This window comes from Emys orbicularis, chromosome 2, assembly GCF_028017835.1.
Source record: "Emys orbicularis isolate rEmyOrb1 chromosome 2, rEmyOrb1.hap1, whole genome shotgun sequence".
NCBI classification, from domain to species: domain Eukaryota; kingdom Metazoa; phylum Chordata; order Testudines; family Emydidae; genus Emys; species Emys orbicularis.
The window spans coordinates 239,085,064-239,112,770 of record NC_088684.1 but is presented as its reverse complement, the minus strand read 5'-3'; the positions used below and the strand labels follow the sequence as shown (position 1 = coordinate 239,112,770).

General features: G+C 47.5%; 1 protein-coding gene across 1 annotated transcript in view; it reads left to right on the top strand.

The window, feature by feature from the left end:
* Positions 1-1,168: 1,168 nt before the first annotated feature.
* Positions 1,169-27,707, top strand: part of LOC135873826 (ATP-dependent translocase ABCB1-like) — a 117,611-nt gene continuing 91,072 nt past the window's right edge. The window contains exons 1-2 of the mRNA XM_065398439.1: positions 1,169-1,206; positions 7,443-7,584. Of these exons, the coding sequence (XP_065254511.1) occupies positions 1,169-1,206; positions 7,443-7,584 (180 nt within the window). The remainder of the gene's footprint in view (positions 1,207-7,442; positions 7,585-27,707) is intronic.

Sequence of the window (27,707 nt, the reverse complement as noted above, 5' to 3'; positions counted from 1 at the left end):
GAGGGATACCCCTGGTAACTCGTGTCCCGGCCGCGAGGCACTGGCCGTCGCCTGAACAGGCTCGGCGGCCGTCAGCGGGGTGTCACCCGCAGCCGGGGAGGTCAAAGAGTCCAGGGGCTCCTCTGAGGCAGGAGCAGCGGTTAGGGGAACAGGAGACGGAGAAAGGGGGGTTGGGGTGAGGTCGGCCAGATCGAGGCCCGCTGGCAGAGGGTCCTCCTCCCCCTGGGTGACCGGGGTCAGACCCAGGGTCTCAATCTCCTCATAGATAGAAGGGAGCTCACCTCCCACCACCCCAGGGTCTTCCCCACTAGCACCCGAGGTGACGCTTGCCTCGGGCATCGCAGGGGGTACAGGTGGCAAGGGGGCAGGAGGGGCTTCAACGGGGGCCTCCGCAAGGAGGGACTGCGGAGGACGGATGGTGGCACCCTCCGGTGCTGCTACATCTTCCCCAGCCGGCAACGGTAGATGTAATGCACCCGCGGGCAAAGCGGAAGGCTCGGCAGCGGTGCCCCCCTTCCTGGTTTTTCGGGAGGCCTCCGCACCAGATGGCAGGAGCGGAGCTCGAGCCTTCCGCTTGCCTCACTTTCTCTGTGCTAGGGTCCAGCCCTCCATGGCATTGTCTGCGGGCTGGGTGACAGGGATTGGGTCGGGGGGCAGAGATGATTGCTCGAGGACCTGAGGAGGTAACAATGGGGCAGCAGGAGGGGAGGCAGATTCCCCCTGGGGAGGGCCCTCTCCCACACCCGGCAACACCCCCACCGCACCCTCCTCTATGGGCCCCGCCACAGCGCACGTAGCAGAGGCGGGGCTCTCCCGCTCGTCTGGGCATGGTGGGGGAGGTACCCCTAAGGCCCGAGTGGGAGCAGTGGTGGTCCGAGAAGGAGGAGGGGCGGCTCTGGGTACCGGGCTACCAGGGGCGCCAGCAATGGTGGAGAGAGGGCTGACGATGGAAAACGGTTTCCCCCGGGTAGAAAGGGCAGGTAGCAAGGCGACATTGGGGAGGAAAAGAGGAACGGAGGTGAGGACCACACGGACACCCAGGTCCTCCAGCGGCTCCAGGGGGATGAACACGCCGCCCACCGCCAGGCCCTTCTCCACCGCCTCTTGGGCGGCGGCCTCTGAGGCAAGGAAGAAGACAACCTCGCCATACATTTTGGAGGCCGCCACGATGGCCGTGGGCCCCACCACCCTCACCAACGCCCGCACGTAGGTCTCCACGTGGGGCGAGGCAGGCACCTGGAGTCAATGGATGCCGTGCCTCCTAGTCAAGGTGGGGAAGGGGCCCAGGCCGCTATAGATGGAAACAGAGGCGGTGGATGGACGAGATGGTGTACCGGCAGGCGGGGGGGCCGCCGCCACCTAGGCATATGCCCTGGGGGCTGCGGGAGGGGCACCCGCAGAGCTGGTGGAGGGAGCAGCGGGAAGGGACGCCGCAGCCGGTGGCGGTGCCGCGGCAGTGGGGGTAGCCCCTGCCATGGAGGGCCCAGTCTTCCTAGTGGGGCTCTTCCCCTTCTTTTTGCCCTGGCCTTTCCTGCCGGCTGGGGCAGCTCCCCGAGAATCAGAGGGAGCGAGGGACGTGGCAGCAGCGGAGGTCACCCCGTCACAAAAATGTGATGGGGGGCACAAGCGCATGGGAGGGGGTATGGGCACACGAGGGGAGGGGTCAATCAGGGCAAGGGGGGCACAAAGGAAGGGGAGCAACTAGGCTGGGAATAGGGTAGAGGAACCAAGGGGCTAACCGCAGGGCTGGGGTGGGACAACCGAACCAAACTGTAGAGGGAAAAGGGCAGGGCAGGCAAACAAACTAAATCTGGGGAGGGGCAAAAGGCTACAGGGGGCAAAGTGGGTAGGCAGCAAGGGGCAAAGCTGGGAGGCCTGTTGCGAAGGGGAAGGGGTCAGTCCAAGGTGGGGGTAGGTGCGCCCACGAGCACTTGTGCAAAGTCAATGTGTGGGCTGCCTGCCTGCCGCTGCAAGCCCAAACGATGTCAATAGGGCGCGGCAGGCCAGGAGAGCAGCAGAGTCCCAGAGGCAGAAGCGGAGGCAGATGGTAAATGGGCTGTGGGGGTGGTGGAGGGGGCAACGGTGGTGGTGGGGGTTTGAGGGGGGTGGGACACAGATGGACCAGGGGGCAGGCTCCACACCACACCCCCTGTGTCCCCACCAACACAGCCTAGACCCCCACCACTAGAGCACAGTTTGAAAATTACTCAGTCCTGAATGGCCCCCTCCACAGTAGTCTCCAGAGTCTTGTGCGCTCCCCCAGCAGCCGATGGTCTATGTAGTCCTCGACCTCTTCCTCCAGGCTCCAGCAGCTCCCCAGGACACACGCAGCAGCGGCAGCTGCAGTAGCTCCAACAACCCTGGCAACCAGACAGGAAAGACCCCCCACAGGTGGTAGTGGTGATGGTGAAGGTGGGGTCCTGGTTTCTCCCTCCAGAGATGGTGGGAAGGGGGGGCTGGCCGGCAAGGCCCCTCGCTAAGTAGCAGTGGTAGCAGCAGTAGTAGTCCAGGGAAGAAGCTCTAGCCAGCAGCAGCCCAGGGAAGGAAGGGTGAAGGAGCTCCAGCTAACAAGGCAACTGAAGAGGAGAAGGAGGAAGAGCTCCAGCCAGCAGGGCAGCCAGAGAACACTAAGCACTCTCTGTAGAGAGATGGCTACTCTGCTTCTGCTAGAAAGGGCTTAACACACCCCTGGCAGAGGGCTGCAGCTCTAAAAACACTGGCTGATTGGGGGAAGTGGCTGCAGCTGGGCCACGCCCCAATCAGCTTTCAGCTGGCCTGTATAAAGAGGCTGGGAGCTAGACGCTCAGCAATCTCTCTCTCCCTTCAGAGGGAGAAGGGCCTGGTTGTAGCAAGGTTGAGATAGAGTACCTGGGTGGAGCAGGGCTGGGGAAAGGCTGAGGAGTTGGGGGCTCCAGCCTGGAAAGCCCCAGGCTGTGGCCTAGTAGAAGACCAAGGGGTACTGGGGATTGCAAAGGACAGCCCAGGGCTAGGTCAGGGTAGCAGGTCCAAATCCTCCTTGCCTGTGATGAGTGGCCTATACTGCAGTCAGCCCCAGGGAGCGGGGGCTAGTTGGTGACTGGCAGTGGCTTTATTCTGAGGTGAGGTAGGGATAGTGGGTGGGGGTTCCCCAGGGAGGGGAGACCCTAGTACTGAGGGGTGTACTGCCAGGGGGCAGCACCCCAGATACAAGGGCACTGGGGTCTGGGAGGGACATGGGGGCCAGAGGACAGGTGGACCACTGGCCTGCAGAGGGTGCTCTGGAGGCTGGATTGAGCTAATTCCCAGAAGTCACCACCAGGAGGTGCCGCAGGGGTGAGTCTGCTCCTCTACAGCATAAATATTTGAAAATGACACTTACTCTTTGTTGGAATATTTCATTTTCATTTCCTTGCTAGAGCTGTGCCTATCTGATGTTACTTCATTTTTGCTCACCATTTGAGGGCACAGTAACATCATTTTTCATCCTTTTTAGTATTGTAGTTCCATTTCTCATTGTTTTCCATGTTAGTCACTTGGGTCTAACAGTCCGTTAGCTAATAGGATTTATAAGTCAGCTTTTTGAAACAAGGGGGTAGTTTAGCAAGTCTTCAGTATTATGTTTAATAAAAAATAATACGGTGGATGCAGCTAAAATTCCCTTTCCAGTTCCAATTAAGTTAAAGTGATTAGAAAAAAAAGGGAAAAAAATCCAGCTCCCCAAGTTCTTTTTAGTGTTTATCTAGAAATATTTCAGTCTCAATTACTGTACCTAATGCACTCCTCGTTTCTCATTACAATAATCTGGGAGGGAGGCAATGCTACTAGACAAACAAATTTACATTAAGGTAGTCATAGAAAGTGTTTACATTATTCACAACTGACCTGACATAACTCATCCATAATGTCATGCTCGATCTACTTCAAGAAGTTTTATATAAGTATTTCTAAAACTGATTGATGATTCTCCTTCTCCTGTGTTGATACTATATAGTTTGACAGGAAATAGGAAGGGCTAAGCAAACAAACTACAGAGCATTAAAAACATGTGTAATCTTATAGTAAATAACCTTTCATATGCTATACAAGGTGTAACCTTTTGTTGGTTTGCTGTATGATAAAGAGACAATAAAAGTTTTCAACAGGCATCCCTTCTCTGACAACAATATTACTTTCTTATGCTTTAGAAAGTGGATTGGAGGTCTGTTTTCATACGATGAAATATTGAGCGCACCAACTGTTCTGCCCTTGGTATTTCATGTTTGCTCTGCCCGGCACTGTTGGTATTTCATATTAAGGATTTTATAATTAAAGGTATGCCCACCCTCAGTCGTTGCAGGGCTAAAAAACAAAAAGTGGTTTAGCATTCCTCTTTTCACCCTGGTCCACTCTGGGCGATGGGGGACATAGTTGCAGGTGGATATACCCCCAGTCGTAATAGGGTGGGGCAATTAAAATAAAAACATAAAAATCCCCGCTCCAAGCCACAAAAAAAAAAAAATCCTTGGTGCATACACCCTCAGCCATAGCATAACTAAGCATAAAAGAACAACTTGGGGTTTCTCGCTCTGCCCGGGAAGGGTTTTATATTTGGTGTATGGACTCTCGGTGGTGGTAGGCTGAGTAATACAGGGGAAGGCTTAGCATTTCTCCCTCTGGCGCAGGCTGGGTTAACATTGTAAGCCCCGGTGCCGGCATGGGCAGCGTAAAATCTCAAGTAACTAAAAAAACCTTAAAAGTTGTACTAACTAATTGTGACAACATGTTCAGGAAACAGAAGGGTACAACTGCGGACTCGAAAGTCCCGCAGTCGTGGGTGATGGCATCAACAATGGAGTCAAGGCTGGACGGATGGGCATTAGGGAGCTTGGACACAGGAGTCCCGCTGCCTGGCCCGCTGGTGTCACGGGAGGCTGGTGGACTTGATGCCTGTGCCATGGAAGGGGCGACAAGAAGGGACGTGACTCTGTTGCCTCTTTCAAAGGGGGGGGTAAGAACCTCACCAAGGGGGATACAATCCCTGGGGTTCCGTGGCAAAGCTTCAAAAAAGCGTGCATACTTGGCAAAATTAGTTAAACCTGTATGCCAAGTATGAGAGACAGAAGGGTAAAAACTTAGGGGCAGCTATGGGATTGATGTAAACTGCAGTGGCTATGTGGTACCAAATGTTGTCAAAATAAAAAAAAAAAGTTGGGGAAAAGGGCAGAAGTGTGTACCCGGCAGCTAGTAAAAATTAAGCAACTAAAAGAGCAAATTACTAACCAGGCAGCAACCCAAGCCTGTGCTCATGAAAAGGGATAGTTCAACAACACAAAATTGGCCCCAAACAAGCAGGCAGGCAACAACAACAAAAAATTAAAAACAGGTTGGAAGCCCTGAGGGCACAGTGGCAGGAGTAAGGAAAGGAGTAAGTGCAGACATGGAAAATTCAGATCCCTAAAATAGTACTTAAAATGGTAAAATCTATCATTTTAAAAAATAAGCAAGTAATTATTAAAAAAAAGTAATAAGTGAACTCTGCAATGGCTAAAAAAAATAAGCAGTGAAACTTTGTAAAAATATTTTTTTAAAAGTGTTATAAAAAAAATTCTTGGTTTCTTTGCAGCCATTCTGAAGAAAAATGAGCCCTTCTTCCAAAAAAGTGTCTAAATAATCCAGACAAAAACTATCCAACTAAAATCATTTAACTATAAACAATTTAGTCAGATTTGCTAAAAAAAAATAAGGGGGGTTCTATTAAAACTTAATTGCCCCAAATATATAAAAAAATGTAATCTATATACAGGTATATAAAAACAAAACAGTGTAAAAAAAAAATGTGTGTTTACCCCAGAACATGTGCAGTGTATATTGTAGAAGGGGTAAAAAAAAATTGCCAACATACCATGCTACATAATTAAAATCCTATTCAGGCTCCAAAGAAAGCCACAATAGGTTGTGTTTTCTTTTTCAAATTTTTGTAGGTTTTCAAAGCAAAAGTTAAAAGTAATCAAAACTCTGGTAAAAGTCAATGGTATCCCTTTTAAAACAAACTCTCTAAGCTGCTAATGGCTTTGAATCCAAAAGCAAGCCAAAAAGCATCTGGGATAATGCAAATTACCTAACTAATAAAGGTAAAAACCATTAAAACCTGGCCTGCCTATAAAACAAACCCAAAAAAATATGGGGGTAATTCCTCTGTTTTGCTTGCAATCAGCACGGGTATTTATAAAAATATATATATATATATTTTAAACAATAATCTGCCACCCTCCAAGGGGTAAAAACATGTTTTTTGTCTTTCAAAAAAATCAAAAAAGCTAATACCAGCAAAAAAGCAACCCAAAATACCATAAATCTATGGTCACAATAAAAATTGTTTTGTGTTCTATGTTTTGTCTTGTGGTGTTTGTCTTGTTGCTAGCACTATTGTGTAATTAAAAAAAAATACTGCAAAAAAAATCCTCAGGTAGTAAACACCATATTAGGGGAAATTGGTTTTAAAGCAAAAATTATAAATACTGTATACCTAAAGGTAATTAAAAATAAATTAAGCTCTCTGTCCCAGCTACAAAACAGCCTAATACAAAAACAAATAAAAATAAAAAAACATACTGCTATAGCTATAAAATGTACTAAAGTGGAAATACTTGCTTTGTCCACCTTAAAACACACAATGTTTTGGGTAATATCAAATACTAAGGTTTTAATATACTTGCTAAAGCCAAAAAAAAAAAATCACTAATACTTATCAATACAAATAAATGCAGTGTGTTTCTAGCATAGTAAGGCCAAACCTTCTAATTTTAAAAAAAGTTATTAAAAACGCATAACCAACAAGCTTTAAAAGCAAAAATATTAAGTTAGCCCACTCCTTATGTGGTACATAAAATCCTTCTGGCTACCCCAGTCGGCTGGGGAGGGAGGGAAGCTATTGAACACCAGAGGTTGTACCAAGTAAACTCCTCAAAAGTGGGTGTGCTTGTCCTTGCCTGTTGCTCCAAAGCCCTGTAGTAAAAACATTTTACTAAAATCCTGTATATAAAATAAATTAAAGAATAAAACCAAATTACTGTATAATGGGCAATGTGTATGTGTTAATTACTAAAAAAAGTTAGTGTTAGCAACCCGCTAGTAAACAAATGTAAATACTGTGTTTACCAATAATCACATTTACTGTTTGCCACAACCAAAATGTCTCAGCTTTTTTTTTAACTGGGCAAAGCTATGTAAAAGCCGTAAAGGCCGCTTTAAATTAATAAAAGGCCAAGTGTAAAAAAATCATCGTTAAAAACATCTAAAAATGGCAAATTAAAAACAAAGTAATGTTGCAAAAGCTAAAAAAGGCAGCCCACACTCTGAACACTAAGAGGGTGGGTCCGTACTCCATTGTAAATCTCATCTCCCCAGTAGTGTACGAACTTCAGCTACCAGGTAAACTAAAATGGGCGCATGCCAATCAGCTCAAAACATATGCTTCTCCCTAGGTTTCCGGTCATGGCATCGTGGGCCTCGGTTGTGGACCTGCCATCTGCCTGCACTATCCTGGTCTCCATCTGCTCATGGGATTATCTGGATAATTATAATTATGAGGAGGGAAAGTACCTCCAAAGCCTCTCCCTGGTTCAAGCAAGTGATGGGGCCCAAGCCACAGTGTGGCATAAGGCTGGAGGGGAGGAGCCATAAAAGCAATGCATAGTCCAGATAAACACAGCAGGGCCACAGCAAAATACCTGGTGGGTGGCCCCGGACCCTCCCATGGACCCCCAAGGGGCAGACCCTGTTCCTCATGTGGTGGCCTGAAGCGAAATAAAAGGCCCTTAGGCAGGCAATATCAAGTATTAATCCCTAAATGCAATATCATTGTTGTAACCTCCTAAACCAGGCAAACAACATCCATAACGGAAGCCAGGGTGGGCTGTAATGGGACAACTAATGGCTTAAAAAGTTTTTGTATGTGTCTCAGTTTCCCCAATAGGTGCATTTACATTGTCCTTTTTCTTTCCTTTGCTTTGTTAACAGAACAGGCAGTAATAGCGAAAGCCCAGGAACACTGCAAACAAAAGTGGTAAAACTGCTCCTGCTGCTTCAAGCCTTCAAAATCCTTCATTGTAATACAATGTATATATGGTGGCATATTTTTATAAAATTCCTTGGGTTTCCGATGATTTTGTCCTCCTTTGTTAATTTTACCATTATCCAAAATTGGGCATGGTATAAAAGAAGGTCTATTGTCCATTGGCAAGGGGGCAATTGCAGCACATCATCCTGGAAGTGTGGCACCATGTATTACCTGGGCAACACCTGGCAGTTATGGCCTATAAAGCCCCCTCAAATAATGTTCATATATTAAAAAAAAAAAAAAAAAAAAGCAATGCCAGGCCGCTTTTATGAGGTGGGTCAACACATCTGCTGAAAAGGGGAGGCATCGGGATATGCCCCCACTAAGGCACATATGTTTACCAATACCTCTGCGTGTGTCTGAAGGACCACCTACCCCAGGGTGTCCCGTGATTTGCTGTTAACTCTCAGGTGCAACATTTTTCCGTGCATTGGCCCACAATTATGCCAAGTAAGGTTAATATTTCTAACTATATTGTGTTTAATTTTTCATGGATTACGCCCAATGTTTTTCTCCCATTGACACACGTCCGGGAGCAACTCGCCGTATTCCAGATAAATGCCTCCTCCTTTACAGAGTTGCAGCACATCTTCAATGTGGCGAAAGCCGCCTTTGCCACTGCCATTCGGATGGGGCATCTATGTCAACAAGGGAATGTGTTATGCTATGTTACTAATAAAGCCAGAAGCCATTACTGGCTTGTGTATGCAATTGTTGCTGCCCTAATAATTTTGTTTGGGTTAAATTGCTGCTTGTATAGGAGGCCAACGGTAACACTGGCCACGGTGTTGAAGGGAGGGTGGAAACCTAAGTGGTGACACCTCAATACAGAACGTTGATTCGGGGTCAAGGGGGGGAATGTCACAATAAAACTGCCCCCCCAGGGGGTCCCCTGGGTAAGCACCAGCATTGTATATTGCTAATGCTTTTACATGCATTGGAAAGGATTTTGGGAAGGTTTGGAGGTGTGAGTGTGGAGTGAAAGATTCCTTTGCAGGTTGCGAGAGGCTGAAGGGGGAGGAAGGGAGAAAGGAACGGGTTAACTTGATGATTCAGCTAGGCTCGAAGATAAGGAGTGAAATTGCTGCTCAAGGCCAATGCACACAAACAAGCTCCCTGCTGCCAAACAGCCAAAAACCTGTGGGAAAGGACAACTGAACAAAACAGACCTGTAAAACAAAGATTGCAAAGGCCAGTGCGTTAAAAAACAGTCTTGTGTCCCTGAAGCCAGTGTGTTTTGGGGAACCTAAGGGAGCCACAGAAGTCCGGTTTGGACTGGTACAGAAAGCACGGGAGACGAGGATCCCTGGACGAAAACGCCCTTGGAAAAACCCAGGGCTTAATCCGAGAGCTGAAGCAAGTCGGAGATCAACAGCGGACCCTGGATGGCCTGTGCACAGATCAGAACTCTCGTCCACCCTTCTCCCTCTTCTTCTTATGTTACACCCGGGCTTGGCCAGCCTTTGGTTGTGTGTGCGAGTATGAAAGTGGGTGAGGGCTTGGGCACTAATGCTTTCTTCCTTCCTTTGAGTGACCTGGGAAAAACCCAGCACTCACCGCTGTTATTTAATTAATAAAGCTTTAAAATTAATCACTTCGTGTGCTCCTTCATCTCCTCCCCTAACTATCCTGCAGCCTCAGCCTAATCACTTGACGCCTCAGACAGATTGGTAACATAAATCTGTCACAATATGGGGAACACTTTAGAGTTCTCTACAATTTACACTCCCATAGACCAGACTGTGGTGTCATGTAGACAAGTGCTGAGATTTCTTCCCTCTCATTTTTATGTGTTGTGGATGCAGGGCCATCCTGAGCATTTATGGAGCCCTACGCAGTATTATTAAACCAGTGCCCCTATGCCTGACGTCAGCCCGGGCTCATAGCCCAGTGTGGGGGTGGACGAGGCATCAAAGGATAGTGAAATGCCCAGCCCACCTCAGGGTGGCGGGGAGTCACAGTTCCCCGCAGAGACCCCTGTACCCTCTCCCTCATGCAGAATGGACATGCAGAAGGTACCTAATTAAAAGCACTAAACTTGGGAATAAAAAATGTCAGTCACAGGTTTTTTGATATGCCCTGAAATTTGTCAGACATTTATTTGCAAAAACTTTGTAGTAAGGGTGAGTCAGCTGTCTTCCTGAATACAATATTAAATATTATGGAATACATAATGCAGCTCTTCTCTGCTTTACATTTTCTTAATCAGTATTTCTAAGCTGATTTTATATTTTAAATGTACTCTTAAGCCTTCATAAAGTAATCATTCCATATTATTATATATTCAACTCCATAAAGACATTATTTTAAATTAATCAGTCACAGAGGTTTAGTGTGTTCATATGAATGTTCATTGCTTTTAGAAAAAGGGAACACTAATTTACTTTGTGTGGTCTCCCTAACAATAGACATGTTTATGAAATTTCACCAACTTTAAAAAATAAGTTTCCAAAGATTTTAGCCATGACAAAGGATTTTATATCTTACTAAGGTACTGATTTTGCTGGAGGGTTCTCTTAAAACTAGTTCATCAGATAGTCAGAAGGAAGGAAAGGGAAACTCTTTGTCCAGCTATCTGGAAGGAAAGGGGTGTTGTCCCTTTAAGGGCTCTCTTCAACTGGGTGTGGGGGAGGAGGGAGGTGAAGGGGAAAAGGGATGGACAGAGAGGACTTTGGAAGCAAGGTTTTTTTACTATAGTAATTAAAATTAAAATGTGTATTTTAGATAAGGGTGGTCTTTTGAAGGATTTATTTAAAAAACTATGTCTGAAGATCCAAACATTTAAGGCTAAAGATGATTGTGCATCTAAAAATCTATGCAAGGATTTTTTAGAGATGTGATTTTATAATCTTCACCAACTCACTAATGAAATATTTTGAAAGCAAATTTTAAACTCAGGTCCTGTAGACTAACATGTTCAGAGTAAATATTACAGTAATGCACAACTGTTTCTGTTAGTAAATTCAGAAACTGACAGTATATACCTGGGGGTTGGCAAATGCCTGTTAAATGGCTTCATTACCCCTTGAATGGCTCTTTAACAGTTTCAACATTGTGCTAATAGGTCTGGCAGGCTGGAGGCTTTTTCACTTTTAACTTACTAGATCTCCTCTGGAGTAAGAGTCACCAGGCTGCAGCAGCCAGCTGTGGGAGCCTGCAGGAAGGGTCAGAATAGGGATAGGAAGGCTGGAAGGGTGGACACTAAGACCCAGAAGTGCCCCAAATTTTCAGGTGCCCTACACAGTTGCGTATTTGGTGTAGGCCTAAGGACGGCCCTGTGTGGATGCTTTGATGGTAGGTCTGAAGTGGGGCCTGTTCTGTATCTAAAATCAGTTGGGAACATGATTCTCTCTCTGCCTGCATTTTTCTACTTTTTCTAGTCGTGTTCATAAACAGGGCTAGTATCCATTCTGCATGTTCTTTTAACATCCCAGAAGCTCCCATTTTTTGGTTAGTATAACATTGCAGTACTCAGTGATGCAGTAAGGTTTCCTTGAAGCCCTTGTGTTTAACATCAAGCAGACTCATTGTGCACTTCTGTGTCTTCAAAAGCCCCAAATGGTACATGTCGGTATTTAAAGATTCTCTACATGATAAAACAAATAAGAAATACCCTTTTATAGCCCCTATCCTGCAAATCTTCTGCATAAGGAAGTACCATTGAGTACAATAGGAGTTGAATCCAAAGGTTTTGCAGAATCTGCATACATTTTAAAGATGGAGTTTAGTTTGGTTTCCTTTTATGGTAAGAGGATAACTGAGAAAACTCTCTCACATTCCTAAGTCAATCATAATGTCTCTTCTCATCACACACTCCATCCATAGGTGCTGACTCCATGGGTGCTCTGTGTCTGGAGCACCCAAAGGGAAAAATTGGTGGGTGCTCTGCACCCACTGGCAGCTCCCCGCCCCGCCCATCCGCCCCAGCTCGTCTCCGTCTCCTCCTCTGAGCGCGCCTTCCCCGCTTCTCCCCATAGCTCTCAGCGCTTGCCACCGCAAAACAGCAGTTTCGTGGCATCAAGCTCTGAGAGGGAGGCGGGAGGAGGAGGAATACGGTGCGCTCAGGGAAGAGGCAGGGCCAGGACAGGGATTTGGGGAAGGGGTCCAATAGGGGCAGGGAGGGGGCAGAGTTAGGGCGGGAACTTTGGGGAAGGGGTTGGAATGGGGTGGGACAGGAGGAAGCAGGGCAGGGGTGGAGTCGGGGCAGGGCCAGGGGCAAGGAGGGGGGCCAAGCACCCACCAGCACTGGGAAAAGTTGGCGCCTATGGGGGAGGGGAAAGTTGAAGCATAGTCACAAGATCCTGACTGCTAAATTCTGATGACAGCACTTAAGCAATGAGTATATCAGCTGTATAGCTCCCTGTAGTGGGGCTGCTGCCCCCACTCCCTGAATTTGGGCTGCAGTAGGCCTGCACAGACAGGGAGCCAATCAGGGAAGGCCTTATAGGGAGCCAATCAGGGCCCAGATTGGAGGCAGCCAATCAGGGCCAGGCTCAGCCCTATAAGAAGGCTGCTCAGGACAGGAGCAGATAGTCTGTCCCAGGTCTTTGATAGGGGAAGGTCTGTCTCCAGGCTGGGAGACTAGCACCCGGGACAGCGCAGTGCTGGGCAGGCCCGGGGCAGCAGAGGGTAACTCCAGCCCGGAATCTGTCAGGCTGCAGGACCTGAAGGGAAGGGCCTAGCTGGTGCGAGGGGCTGAAGGGGCAGCGGCCCAGGGACGTGGACAGATGGAGGGAGAGAAGGAGGGCAGGATGGCTGCTACTAGAGGGTCCCTGGGTTGGGACCCAGAGTAGTGGGGGGGCCTGAGTCCCCCCTTCCCCCTTTGCCTTGCAACTGGCTGATGGAGCAGCCATCTAGAGCTGCACCAATCCCCTTCCAAGAAGGGAGTGACTTTGAGGGTGCAGCTGGCCACATTGGCCAGGACGCAGAGAGGCAGCTGATTGATCTCCCCCCCCCCCCCCCCGGAAGGGGTCGAGGATGGACTAAGGGGCACTGCCGGAGGGCAGTGGCTCGAAGAGGACACCTCGAGTTTGGGAGCAACGCGGGTCTGGATACGCCAACTGAGGGCAAGATGATGGACGGGACACCACCAGGAGGGGGCGCTCCACTGGACAGAGCTAATTCCCCCAGACAACCAGTAGGAGGTGCCAGGTGGTGAGTCCCAACCCCGTTACACTCCCTTTGCTCCAAGAATGTCTCCTACCAATAATAATGGACCTAACATGGGCAATACCTTGTTGAGAATTGGCCCTTCATTAATCCATGCTGTAGGAATCTAAAATTGATTGCATAGGGTAGAAGGCCAATAGTTAATTATTTTCACATTCCTGAGTCACCCAAAATTGAAAAGGAAATATTATACATTATTACATATTAGAAGCAAGAGGAAGACCTAGGATAGGCCCATTACTCAGTGAGGAGGGGAAAACAGTAACAAAAAATGTGGAAATGGCAGTAGTGCTAAATGACTCTTTTTGTTTCGGTTTTCACCAAAAAGGTTAGTAACGATGGGACATCTAACATAGTGAATGCCAGTGAAAATGAGGTAGGTTCAGAGGCTAAAATAGGGAAAGAAAAAGTTAAAAATTACTGAGACCAGTTAGATGTCTTCAAGTCACAAGGCCCTGATGAAATACACCCTAGAATACTCAAGGAGCTGACTGAGGAGATATCAGAGACATTCGCGATTATCTTTGAAAAGTCATGGAAGACGGGAGAGAGTCTAGAGGACTGGAAAAGGGCAAATATAGTGCAATCTATAAAAAAAGAAATAAGGACAGCCCAGGGAATTAACTTCAGTACCCAGAAAGATGATAGAGCAAATAATTAAGCAATCAATTGCAAACACCTAGAAGATAAAGGGTGATATGTACCTGTCAGCATGGATTTGTCAAGGACAAATTGTGTCAAACCAACTAAATAGATTTCTTTGACAGGGTAACAAGTCTTGTGGATAGGGAGTAAGCGGTAGATGTGGTATGCCTTTACTTTAGTGTTTTGATACTGTCTTGCATGACCTAGATGGAGCTACTATAAGGTGGGTGCATAACTGGTTGCAAAATTGTTCCCAGAGAGTAGGTATCAGTGGTTCACAGTGAAGCTGGAAGGGCATAATGAGTGGGGTCCTGCAGTGATCAGTTCTGAGTCTGGTTCTGTTCAATAGCTTCATCAATGATTTAGATAATGGCATAGAGAGTACACTTATAAAGTTTGCGGCTGATACCAAGCTGGGAGGGGTTGCAAGTGTTTTGGAGGAGAGGATTATAATTCAAAATTATCTGGACAAACTGGAGAAATGGTCTGAAATAAATAGGATGAAATTCAATAAGGACAAATGCAAAGTACTCCACTTAGGAAGGAACAATTAGTTGCACACATACAAAATCGGAAATGACTGCCTCGGAAGGAGTACTGTGGAAAGAGATATGGGGGTCATAGTGAATTGCAAGCTAAATAGGAGCCAACAGTGGTGCAAAAAAAGCAAACCTAATTCTGGGTTGTACTAGTAGGAGTGTTGTAAGCAAGACACGAGAAGTAACTCTTCAGCTCTACTCCATGCTGATTAGGAACTGGAGTATTGTATCCAGGAAAGTATTCTTTTCAGGCAAGATGTGGACAAATTGGAGAAAGTCCAAAGAAGAGCAACAAAAATGATTAAAGGTCTAGAAAACATGACCTATGAGGGAAGATTGAAAAAAATGGGTTTGTTTAATCTGGAGAAGAAAAGAATGGGAGGGGGGGAATGACATAACAGTTTTCAAGTACATAAAAGGCTGTTACAAGAAGGGAGGAAAATTGTTCTCCTTAACCTCAGGATAGGAGAAGAAACAATGGGCTTAAATTGCACAAGGGCAATTTAGGTTGGACATTAGGAAAAACTTCCTGTCGGGTAGTTAAGCACTAGAATAAATTACCTGGGGAGGTTGTGAGTCTCCCTCAGTGGAGGTTTTTAAGAGCAGGTTAGACAAACCCCTGTCAGGGATGGTCTAGATAATACTTAGTCCTGTCATGAGTGCAGGGGACTGGACTAAATGACCTCTGGAGGTCCCTTCCATTCCTATGATTCTATGATTATTATGTACCTGGGGAATTGAGGTGTGTGTGGTGGCACTATGTTAAGGATGAAATTTATTGATAAGATATTGGATTGGATTGTAACTCCAGTGGATGAAGTGGAGTTCTTGAATTCAAGTCAGAAAACTTGACAATTTTCTTTTTAGCCACGAAATATATACTTTTTAAAAAAAATATTGAATCTTGGATGCCTGTGAAGAGAAAAATGTTGTCTGAAAAGGAACTGATGAAGTCTCTGTGCTTATCAAAAGTAATTTTTAAAATGAAGGAAACTAAATGTATCAAGCCTTGATCTTTCTGGTCTTGTTTAACTTAGCCAGCAGCACTTACTGTCTAGAAATCTCATCACTTTGGAGGTGTTTTGAGTGTCAAGTGGTTAGACAGCTCTGCTAGGGTAGACCCTGGAAACTACAAGAAACACAGACACAAGACACTTAGACATTTTGGGAAAGGAACTTAATGTCACTTGGGGTATGTCTACACTACGAGAGTATTTCGATTTTACTTAAATCGAATATGTGGAATCGATATTACAAATTCAAATGTGTGTATCCACACTAAGGACAGTAATTTGACTTTGTGAGTCCACACTAACGGGGCAAGCATCGACATTGGAAGCGGTGCACTGTGGGCAGCTATCCCACAGTTCCCGCAGTCCCGGCTGCCCATTGGAATTCTGGGTCGAGCCCCCAATGCCTGCTAGGGGAAAAAAATGTGTCGAGGGTGGTTTTGGGTAACTGTCGTCATCCAACCGTCACTCCCGCCCTCCCTCCCTGAAAGCACCGACGGGCAATCAGTTCGCGCACTTTTCTGGTGAGTGACAGAGCGGACGCCACAGCACTGCGAGCATGGAGCCCGCTGCGATCATCGCTGCAGTTATGGCCGTTGTCAACACCTCGCACCTTATCATCCACCTTTCCCAGAGGCAGATGCTGAGAAATCAGGTGAGGAGGCTACGGCAGCGCGGTGAGGACATGAAGTCTGAGAGTGGCACAGACCTGTCACAAAGCACGGGACCCCGTGCCGTGAACATCATGGTGGCAATGGGTCATGTTGACGCTGTGGAACGGCGATTCTGGGCCCAGGAAACAAGCACGGACTGGTGGGACCGCATAGTGCTGCAGGTCTGGGATGAATCACAGTGGCTGCGAAACTTTCGCATGCGGAAGGGAACTTTCCTGGAACTTTGTGAGTTGCTGTCCCCTGCCCTAAAGCGCAAGGACACCCGGATGCGAGCAGCCCTGACTGTCCAGAAGCGAGTGGCCATAGCCCTCTGGAAGCTTGCAACGCCAGACAGCTACCGGTCAGTCGCGAACCACTTTGGCATGGGCAAATCTACCGTGGGGGTTGTTGTGATGCAAGTAGCCAACGCAATCGTTGAGCTACTGCTCTCAAAGGTAGTGACCCTGGGAAACGTGGAGGTCATCATAGATGGCTTCGCCGCGATGGGATTCCCAAACTGCGGTGGGGCTATAGATGGAACTCACATCCCTATCCTGGGACCGGACCACCAGGCCAGCCAGTACATTAACCGAAAGGGCTACTTTTCAATGGTGCTGCAAGCACTGGTGGACCATAGGGGACGTTTTACAAAGATCAACGTCGGATGGCCGGGCAAGGTTCATGACGCTCGTGTTTTCAGGAACTCTGGTCTGTTTAGACGGCTGCAGGAAGGTATTTACTTCCCGGACCACAAAATAACTGTTGGGGATGTGGAGATGCCTATAGTCATCCTTGGGGACCCAGCCTACCCGCTCATGCCCTGGCTCATGAAGCCCTATACAGGCGCCCTGGACAGTGAAAAAGAACTCTTCAACTACCGGCTGAGCAAGTGCAGAATGGTGGTGGAGTGTGCTTTTGGACGTCTCAAGGGGAGATGGAGAAGCTTACTGACTCGCTCTGATCTCAGCGAAACCAATATCCCCATTGTTATTGCAGCTTGCTGTGTGCTCCACAATCTCTGTGAGAGCAAGGGGGAGACCTTTATGGCAGGGTGGGAGGTTGAGGCAAATAGCCTGGCTGCTGATTACGCCCAGCCAGACAGCCGGGCGATTAGAAGAGCCCAGCGGGATGCGCTGTGCATCCGGGAGGCTTTGAAAGCTAGGTTCCTCAGTGAGCAGGGTAACCTGTGACTATTAAGTTTGTTTACAGAGAAGCTGAACCTGCCCCCGTTTCTTTACCCAGTTAATGTTCACTATCCTCTCCAGTTACATACCCCGTTCCCCCCTTCCAACACACGTTTAAAAATAAAATAACTGGAAATTTGTTAATGAACACCGTTTTCTTTATTACAGTTTTCGCGGTAAAGTGTTGAAACTGGGACGCAGGCTGTGGTGGGGAGCGGGTGTAGTGTAGTGATGCAAAGCACGCTTCTAAACTCGAGGAATGACAGGCTCCTGCTCCTAGAGCGGTCCGCACTGGTGGACTGGTTGTTTCAACGGAGCCTGCCACCCCTCCTGTTCGGGACTCTGTGTGGGGGGGCTATGTGACTTTGTGGCAGGGGAAGGACAGTTAAAGATCCCCTGCTGTGTGGCTCTGTGATCCAGGATAAGGACCACTGCATAAGATCTCTAACCGCCCTCCCCTGCCACAAAGTCACATAGCCCCCCACACAGAGAACATGAAAACCACCTCCCAGAATGACCAGGGTGCCTAGTGACTGCAATGTGTGTGTGACCTGCTGCTGAACCTGCCCCCGTGTCTGTACCCTGGTAAAGGTGACTGTCCTCTCCAATTACCAACCCCCTTCCCCCCCTTCAAACACACTCTCCTCTAAAAGAACATGATGGAAACAGTAATTCACAGAAACGTATTTTTTATTAGCAACAACACAGTTAGAGGATAAAACTGGGACGGGGGCTTGGGTGAGGCAGGAAGGAAAGGACTTATCAAATTTTGGGGAATGACAGCCTTCTGCTACTTGAGCAGTCTGCAGGGGTGGAGTGACAGTTTTCACGGCCTCTGCCGCCCCTCCTTCTTGGGACTTTGGGTGAGGGGGGTATGGGACTTTGTGGCGGGGGAAGGCGGTTACAGATAGACTGCAGTGGGGCTCTGTCCTCCTGCCTCCGGTCCTGCAGAACATCCACAAGGCGCCGGAGCATGTCCGTTTGCTCCCTCATTAGTCCAAGCAGCGTTTGAGTCGCCTGCTGGTCTTCCTGCCGCCACCTCTCCTCCCATTTGCTGTGTGCTCGCTGGTATTGCGACATGTTCTCCCTCCACTGGGTCTGCTGGGCCGCCTCGGCTCAGGAGCAGCCCATAAGTTCTGAGAACATGTCGTCCCGTGTCCTTTTCTTTCTGCGCGTAATCTGCGCCAGCCTCTGGGAAGGTGATGCCAGGGTAGGTCGGGAGACAGTCGCAGCTGTGGGATGGGAAAAAGGGAGTGAATTCCTCAAAGATAATTTTTCTTTGTGAACAAAGAACATAGTCTTTCTCTGTGAACAAGACCATGCACAGCACCTATCACATGTGCACTCAGGACAAGGTCGAATTTTCGGCCTTCGCATTCAGTGCCTGGGGTCTTGCAGTGCAGATCAGACAAGCGGGGCAGGACAGCGGAATTTCGGTAGCAGGCTGACATGGTAAGCCGTAGACTTGTGGCTGCTTAAAACTTAAATTATAGCACTGCCCTTCTTTCACATTCAAAGCAATGCTCCTAGCGTTGGCCAGTTCCTGCTGCCAGCAATCCGGCAAGCATGAACTCTGCCCCGTCCCACCCCCTCGCGGTTGTCCCCGGGAAAGATCCCTGTATGCTGCCCCTCTCCCGCCTCCACCGCGTGGCTGTAAACCACCGGTTACAGTTCTGTAAAGGAACTGGCAAGCAGTCCCAATACTAACATTCCCCTAATTCAAAGCAGGTCACCATGAGCGACATCACTCTGATGAGGATTTCTGAGACCGAGAACGCACGCTTCGTGAAAGCCTGCAAAAACCAGGGCCGTATGCCGCCATGCTCTGCAAGGCAATGATCCCGGAGTACTTGCTGCTAGCCTGGAATGGAAATGTTTCCTACTACGGAGGACACAATAAGGCCGCTCTCCCAAGGAACCTCATGCAAAGGCTTTCACAATACCTCCAGGAGAGCTTCGTGGAGATGTCCCATGAGGATTTCAGCACTATCCCCGGACATATAGACCGTATTTTACTGTAGCTGCACTGGCAAGGACTAAACAGTAGAGCGCCTAGGGCAAACCAATCATGGAAAAACCCACTGTTAATATTCCTCTTCTGTTCAAAATAAATGTTTACATGTTTAAAACACTTACTGACTGATCCTTCCCCTGATTCTGGGTACGGGTTAACGCCTGGGGACGGTTGGTAGGGGATCTCTGTGAGGGTGATGAAGAGATCCTGGCTGTCTGGGAAATCAGCGTTGTAAGCGCTGTCGACTGCCTCGTCCTCTTCATCTCCTTCCTCATCTTCCCCGTCCGCTAACATCTCCGAGGAAGCGGCCATCAACAATATCCCATCCTCAGAATCCACGGTCAGTGGTGGGGTAGTGGTGGCGGCCGCACCTAGAATGGAATGCAGTGCTTCGTAGAAACGGCATGTCTGGGGCTGGGATCCGGAGCGTCCGTTTGCCTCTTTGGTCTTCTGGTACCCTTGTCTCAGCTCCTTGATTTTCACGCGGCACTGCATTGCATCCCGGCTGTATCCTCTCTCTGTCATGGCTTTTGAGATCTTCTCGTAGATCTTTGCATTTCGTCTTTTCGATCGCAGCTCCGAAAGCACGGACTCATCGCCCCACACAGCGATCAGATCCAAGAATTCCCGATTAGTCCATGCTGGGGCCCTCTTTCTATTCTGAGATTGCATGGCCACCTCTGCTGGAGAGCTCTGCATCGTTGCCAGTGCTGCTGAGCTCGCCACGATGTCCAAACAGGAAATGAGATTCAAACTGCCCAGACAGGAAAAGGAATTCAAATTTTCCCGGGGCTTTTCCTGTGTGGCTGGTCAGAGCATCCGAGATTGGCCTGCTGTCCAGAGCGTCAACAGAGTGGTGCACTGTGGGATAGCTCCCGGAGCTATTAGCGTCGATTTCCATCCACACCTAGCCTAATTCGACATGGCCATGTCGAATTTAGCGCTACTCCCCTCGTTGGGGAGGAGTACAGAAGTCGAATTTAAGAGACCTCTATGTCGAACTAAATAGCTTCGTTGTGTGGACGGGTGCAGAGTTAATTCGATTTAACGCTGCTAAATTCGAAAAAACCTCCTAGTGTAGACCAGGCCTTGGGAAAGTCTCACTGAAATATCACATCAATGGGGAAAAAATTCCAAGTGCTGTACTTCCAAAGCAGATGGAAACTTTGGCAGATAGATTGGAGTGACAATAGGAAACAGCAAATTAAAAGAGTAGGAGACAAAGGTTCAGTGGAGGTATCCTGGATCCACCATTTCTGGGCATCACTGCTTCAGGGAGAGGAGTGGAGAGAGACTTTGATAAAGCAGATTTAAAAATAATAAACCTTGTCCTTATAGCAACTAGATACTATAGAAAGATATGTGGGTTCTTGTGTAAAATTTCATATTTTGTTCTAGGTCATTTTGTGAGACAGTAACTTAATTTTTTTCCACAAAAGAGAGATTTTCACAGGGAAATCTGAGAGGTTAGAAATGTTCCAATTTCCATGCCAACTGATTTTACAGTCTGAAATAAATTTTGAATGTCCAGAAATGTTCATGTTTTGCTTAGAAAATAGATTCTGGTTTTGATTAGGTGGATAAGCCAGAATTCCGGTTATTTTGGAGGGTTTTTGTTTAAGAAATCAGACCATTTTCCAATATTTGAAATAAAAAAATCTTGGTTTCCCCACCCCTTAAGGTTTCCACATTCCTCCACTGGAAATTGCCCAGATCAATTTCTCAGGCTAAATTTCTAAAATGCCTGGCACATGGTGTTGGCCCTTATCATGAAATTATAGAAATTGTTTGGATGAAATTACATCAGTTAGTAAAAATGTTAGGATGCTGCCAGTGGGGAAGAGAAATATCCTGATTTGTAAACTAAGTAATAACAAGAAGTTCAAGATGGTGTAAGGAGGGCTCATGTTATACTAATAGAAAATATATGTCCACACACAAAAGATCTAATAGAATGTACAGATTCTCCAACTTTGTTACTTTACTCAGCAATGAGGATCAACCTCTACCTTATTCACCAGGTGTTAATGATCTTGTGCTCCTGGTTTGCTATATCACCCTCTGCACTATTATAAAGCTGTCCTCTTATCCATATGGCTAAACCTCTGTTCTGTGGGTGTTTATTCTGAGTACAGAAGCCAGCCACTTCCCCATACAATCTCTGTTCTCCTGTGTTACCTCCAGGTATAGGTTCATAGAATATCAGGGTTGGAAGGGACCTCAGGAGGTCATCTAGTCCAACCCCCTGCTCAAAGCAGGACCAATCCCCAGACAGATTTTTGCCCTAGATCCCTAAAGGGCCCCCTCAAGGATTGAGCCCACAACCCTGGGTTTAGCAGGCCAATGCTCAAACCACTGAGCTATCCCCCTTCCCATTGAACTTTGGAAGATATGAGCATACACAGAAACCATCTTTGGCATCCATCACTAGACACACAAGGGAACTGAGCTCTTGCAAGCTAAGAAAGGTGGGTCCTTCAACCCACCCATTCCCAGTGGATGGGTTTTTTATCTGCTGAAAATATTTAACATGAACCTATGAATATTCAAGGCAACATTTGAGAGAAATTCAGATAGTGCTTTTGATTTCTGGAAGTGGTTGGTAAGATAAGGTAGTTTTGATAAAGCCGAGGACAGTATATCTGACGCACCAAAAGGACACTGAAAAACTGTGCTGCATGTCATATAAAGTCAATGTTAGGGAGACATTTAAAAAAAAAAAGGCTGAGTGAAGGTGAGGAAGGGACTACTGCTATGTTGTGTAATGCTCACTAAATCCAAAAGCTAAGAACAATAAGGAAGTTTCTTATCTTAGCATCTCCAATCGTCTCCATCTCAGTCTAGTAGGTCATTGAACTACTGGAGTCTATACATGGCATTTGATGGGGTGGAAAGCATGATGTGTCGCCTCCTTTCAGTTCAGTTCCACTGTGCCTGTGTTATGAACAGTTTCAACATCTGAATTTTAACTGTAACTTTTTTGGGGAAGTGTAACACTAACCAGAGATCTTGTGAGATTTAATAGCAAAGCTCACATTATACAGTGGTCAAACTGTGCATCTTTATCATCCCAAATATGCATTCCCTGCATACCTCAAATTGCCATTGACTTTAATAGGAACATGTACAGGGCAGGACCTTATAATGGGAGGAGCCTCACACACCAATCTCTCACTGTCTATTCCAGGCATAATATACCAAATGCTTACTGATATGAATGGCAGGAAGGACAGAGAGCCTTGTGACTGCAGGACTGATAAACAGGAGATCTACGTTCAATTTCATTTTCCGCCACTGACTTCCTTGGCAAGCCATTAATCTCTGAGCTTCAGTTTCCCCATCCAAAAAGTATTGCTACCTCACTGGAGAGCCGAGGCTAAATTAACCCCATCAAATGAGCCATGTATAGACTCCTGCAGTCCAATGACCTACTAGAAAAATTTTAATTGGTTCCTGTTATTATTTACTATTTCTATATGGTAAAGACTATGGACCTCCGAGAGGGATGAGGGCTCCATTGTACTAACAAATAACACAGAGAGGCCCTGCCCCAGAGAGCGCAGTCTGACAATATACACCAGATGACTAAATAGACAAACAGGGAAGTAGAAGGTAGCCGTAGAGGCAAGTTATTTTACATTATTAATCACAATAGTCTATCTAGTCTAAGATACTTACAGGACCTATATTACAACAGTACCTGATTGCTTCACAAACTTTAATGTATTTATCTTCACAACACCTCTGAGATGGAATCTGGGGGTGCTATGCTGACCAGAGAGAGGTTGTCACCATGGGTCTACAACCCTGGGTACCTTACAATGCTTTGCTACTTAGATCCCATCTTGGGATGCTTACAACCAGCCTACAAGTGTGCAGGTCACACCCTGAAGTGTCTGTGCGCTAGGCAATCCTAACTCTGCAGTTCTGACCCCAGCATCCTGTCAGCTATACCACAGCCCCACTCAGACTCCCAGCAGCCTTGGTTACAACCAGAAAGATGACCGCAACACACTCCTGGTCCTGAATTTTCCCAAAACAGTGTGTTCTCTATTATCCAGACCTCTCCTGGAGAGTTAAGAGGAACAAATGGACCTTTTTATTTCTCTGAAGACCCAAAAGCATATCACAGCCTATTAACTTTAAAGGGAAGGGTGTACTTACTCCAGTTAACACACCATGGAGTTGGTTTATAATAAAAATAGAACAAATTTTATTAACAATAGGACATAGGTTAAGTGATGCCAACTAAAAGGAATAAAGTTAGAAATGGTTACCAGGAAATCAAAGTGAAAACAATGCTTCTAAAAGCCTAAACCTTAATCTAGCAAGTTACAGGCTTTGTTCAAGACGGTTTCTCATTCTTCTTCCCAGTCATGGCTGACATTCCTTCAGTCAGGACCTTCCACAAAAGTACAAGGTGCTGGCTTTCCTTGTCTTCTTAGGGTGAAAGATCTTTACCAAATCAGGTTTCACATCTATAGTCAGTTCCAAAGACTTCACCCCCTCCCCACCCTTGGTTGAAGGACCCATCTTTCTTAACTTGCAAGAGCTCGGTTCCCTTGTGTGTCTAGTGATGGATGCCAAAGAAGCCTTCTGTCTATGCTCATATCTTCCAAAGTTCAATGACTTTGTTTCAAGAGGCAGGATGACCTCATGTTGTTCTTTGCTTCCTATGGGCTTCCCAGCCCCCTGTACGTAACTGGAGTTTCCATTGTTTTGATTCCATCATGCTTAATTTACACAGGTAAATAGTTGCCTCCTCTCCTGTATGGGAGGGAACCTGTTTCTCCCTGTTTGCCTGCAGAATTTAAAACATAACATCATTAAGTATCCATATGTCCTCAGACAGTGGTAATACACACATTTCATAATGATATTATCACTAGTGTCATTAGCTTTCAGAAAAGACCTTGGTCTATACACTCTTATAATACAGTAATATTTTTTACAATCCATTGATTCAATTGCTTATTACTTGAGGTTCAACCGCCTATGTTTATACACATGCAAACCTTTAAAATAGATTCTTCTGAAGGTTACCCCTCAAAGTGAAGTTTGTTCAAGTTGTGAGGAAGGCAACATGGAGGTACATGCTCTTTCTTCCCTCAATTGTGTTTGCTGAAATACAAATTGTTCTGTTTCCTGCCATCTCCTCCCTCTGCTGTCTTGTTGTAAACTCCCCTGACACACTTTAATAATAATTCCAGCATATATTCATAACTCTTAATACACATTGCATACATACATCACAGAAGAATGTTAATGATCAGGATTAATTAGTTTTCAAATGATATCTCACAAGACATACTTTGTTCAAAGGTTATTCCATCAGTGTGTAAATTCCATCAGTGCTTAGCATCACAACCTCTGTGAAGTAGGGAAGTGTTGTTATCTGCATTTTATAAGTGGGGACCTGCGACACAGAGAGGCCAAGTGCCTTGCCCAAGATCACACAGGAAGTCTGTAACAGAGCAGGGACTTGAACCCAGGTCTTCTAAGTTCCAGGTAGAGTTCCTAGTCACTAAACCATCCATAGTCTCTAGTAGTCACAGCCGATCATAGGCGCTGACTCCGTGGGTGCTCCGGGGCTGGAGCACCCATGGGGAAAAATTGTTGGGTGCTCTGCACCCACCGGCAGCTCCCAGACCCGTCCCCCACACACCAGCTCGCCTCTGCTCCGCCTCCTCCCCTGAGCGTGCCGCTGCGTCCTGCTTCTCTCCACACCCCGCCCCCAGCACTTGCGCCGCGAAACAGCTGTTTCGCGCGGCAAGCGTTGGGAGGGAGGGGGGAGGAGGAGGAACACAGCACACTCAGGGAAGAGGTGAGGCCAGGGTGGGTATTTGGGGAGGGGTCCATTAGGGTTAGGAAGGGGGCGGAGTCAGGGCAGGGCTGGGGGCAGGGGGCGCAAGCTCCCACCGGCGCCAAAGAAAGTTGGCGCCTGTGCAGCTGATCACCAACTGCTGCTTCCAGTTGTCACCTGAGATTTGAAACAGAGTAACAGGTCTATTGATATCTCCAAATCCCTGGAGCTATTGGTCCTCAATTGGAAATCAATGGAGACAAGTTGAAAGTGTCTTCTGGGGTATAGCATTATTTTTACTGAGGTGTAGAAATATACCTCTCTATACAGTGTACAATTTTAACCCTTTCTTCATTGCATTGTTTTGGAAATAATTAGTCTTTCAAATTAAAATAAATTCTGGTTGATTGCTGAGTTCCTGAAAGCCATATAGAGATCTTCCAATGGGCAAATGTGGACACAGCAAACACAAACAGACCATTTCTCTCTTTACCATTTAATCTCTCTAACAAATTATTTTCTGAAGGCAGACCAATATTACTTTAAAGATTCAGAGTCAAGCTCCAGTAGATGTAAATTCAAGCCTAGAGGCTACACAGATACAGTAGCAAATGACATACTTAAGGTTTCATATAGAGTTCCATTTTAACTTCCTGTTTACACTTTCCCATTGTAGGATTTGTGTCATATAGGATCATAAAATGTAGGGCTGGAAAGGACCTTGAGAGGTCATCTAGGCTGATCTCCTGTGCAAAGACAGGACCAAGTATACCCAGACCAGGGGTCTCAAACTCAAATGACCACGAGGGCCACATGAGGACTAGTGCATTGAACCGAGGGCTGCATCACTGACACCCCACTCACTGCCTCTGGCCCCGCCCCCACTCCACCCCTTCCATTAGGCCCTGTCCCTGCCCCACCTCTTCCCGCCCCATGCCAACCCTTTCCCTGAAGTCCCCACTGCAACACTGCACCCAGGGGGTGCAGAAAGGGTGCAGGGTGCAGCGGGGGCTCAGGGCAGGGAGTTGAGGTGCAGGTGGTGAGCAGGGAGCGGCAGGGGTCTCAGGGCAGGGTGTTGGTGGGTGGGGTGCAAGAGGGTGAGGGGTGAGGCAGGTGGCTCAGCAGGGAGTGCAGGAGGGGTGTGGGATACAGCAGGGGGCTCAGGGCAGGGGGTTGGGGTGCAGGTGGGATGTGGGATGTGGCAGGGGGCTCAGGGCAGGGGTTGGGGTGCAGGAGGGGTGTGGGATGTGGCAAGGGGCTCAGGGCAGGGGGTTCAGGTGCAGGAGGGGTGTGGCATGTGGCAGGGGGCTCAGGGCAGGGAGTTGGGGTGTGGGATGTGGCAAGGGGCTCAGGGCAGGGGGTTCAGGTGCAGGAGGGGTGTGGGATGTGGCAGGGGACTCAAGGCAGGGAGTTGGGGTGCAGGGTACGAGCTCCAGCCCGGCACCGCTTACCTAGAGCGGCTCCGGGGTGGCAGCGGTGCACACCAGGGCCAGGGCAGGCTGCCTGCCTGCCCTGCCCCCCGTCCCCACACCGCTCCATTCCAGGAAGCAGCTGGAACCATATCCCTGCAGCCCCTGGGGGAGGGGGGGAGGCTCAGGGTTCCATGCGTACACTGCTCTTGCTCTAGGTACCTCCCACAAAGCTCCCATTGGCCACGGTTCCCTGTTCCCGGCCAATGGGAGCTGTGGGGGGCGATACCTGGAAGGAGGCAATGCAGGAGCCCTCTGCCTCCTTCCCCCACCTGCCCCAGCCCGAAGGGGCGTGCTGCCAGCTGCTTCAGAGAGCTGTGCGGGGCTCGCAGCGCCATAGGGGGCAATCCCACGGGTAGGCAGAGGGGGGCACGGGGAGCTTGGCAGGCCACATGCAAGAGCCCCGCAGGCTGCGTGTTTGAGACCCCTGATCTAGACCATCCCTGACAGGTGTTAGTCCAACCTGTTCTTAAAAACCTCCAATGGCAGGGATTTGACAACCTCCTTTGGTAACCTATTCCAATACTTAACTATCCTTATAGTTAGAAAGTTTGTCCTAATATCTAACCTAAATCTCCCTTGCTGCAGATTAAGCCCGTTACTTCTTGTCCTACCTTCAGTGGACATGGAGAACAACTGATCACCATCCTCTTTATAACAGTCTTTAATATATCTGAAAACTGTTACCAGGTCCCACCTCAGTCTTCTTTTCTCAAGAGTAAATAAACTCAATTTTGTAACATTTTCTCAGGGTCAGGTCTCCTAAACCTTTTATTATTTTTGTTGCCCTCCTCTGGCAACAAAACTCTCTCCGATTTGTGCACATATTTCGTACAGTGTAGCACTCAAGCCTGGACACTATACTCCAGCTGAGGCCTCACCAAAGCCACGTAGAGTGGAAGTATGTCTTACATATGACACTCTTGCTAATACACCCTAGAATGGGGTTAACCTTTTCCTAACTGCAAGGCATTGTTGACTCATATTCAATTTGTGATCCACTATAACTCTCAGATCCTTTTCCGTAGTATGGCTGTCTTTACATTGTGGAGTTGTGTATTTAATTTTTCCTTCGTAAGTGACTTTCCACTTGTCTATTGAATTTCATCTTGTTGATTTCAGACCTGTTCTCCAATTTGTCAAG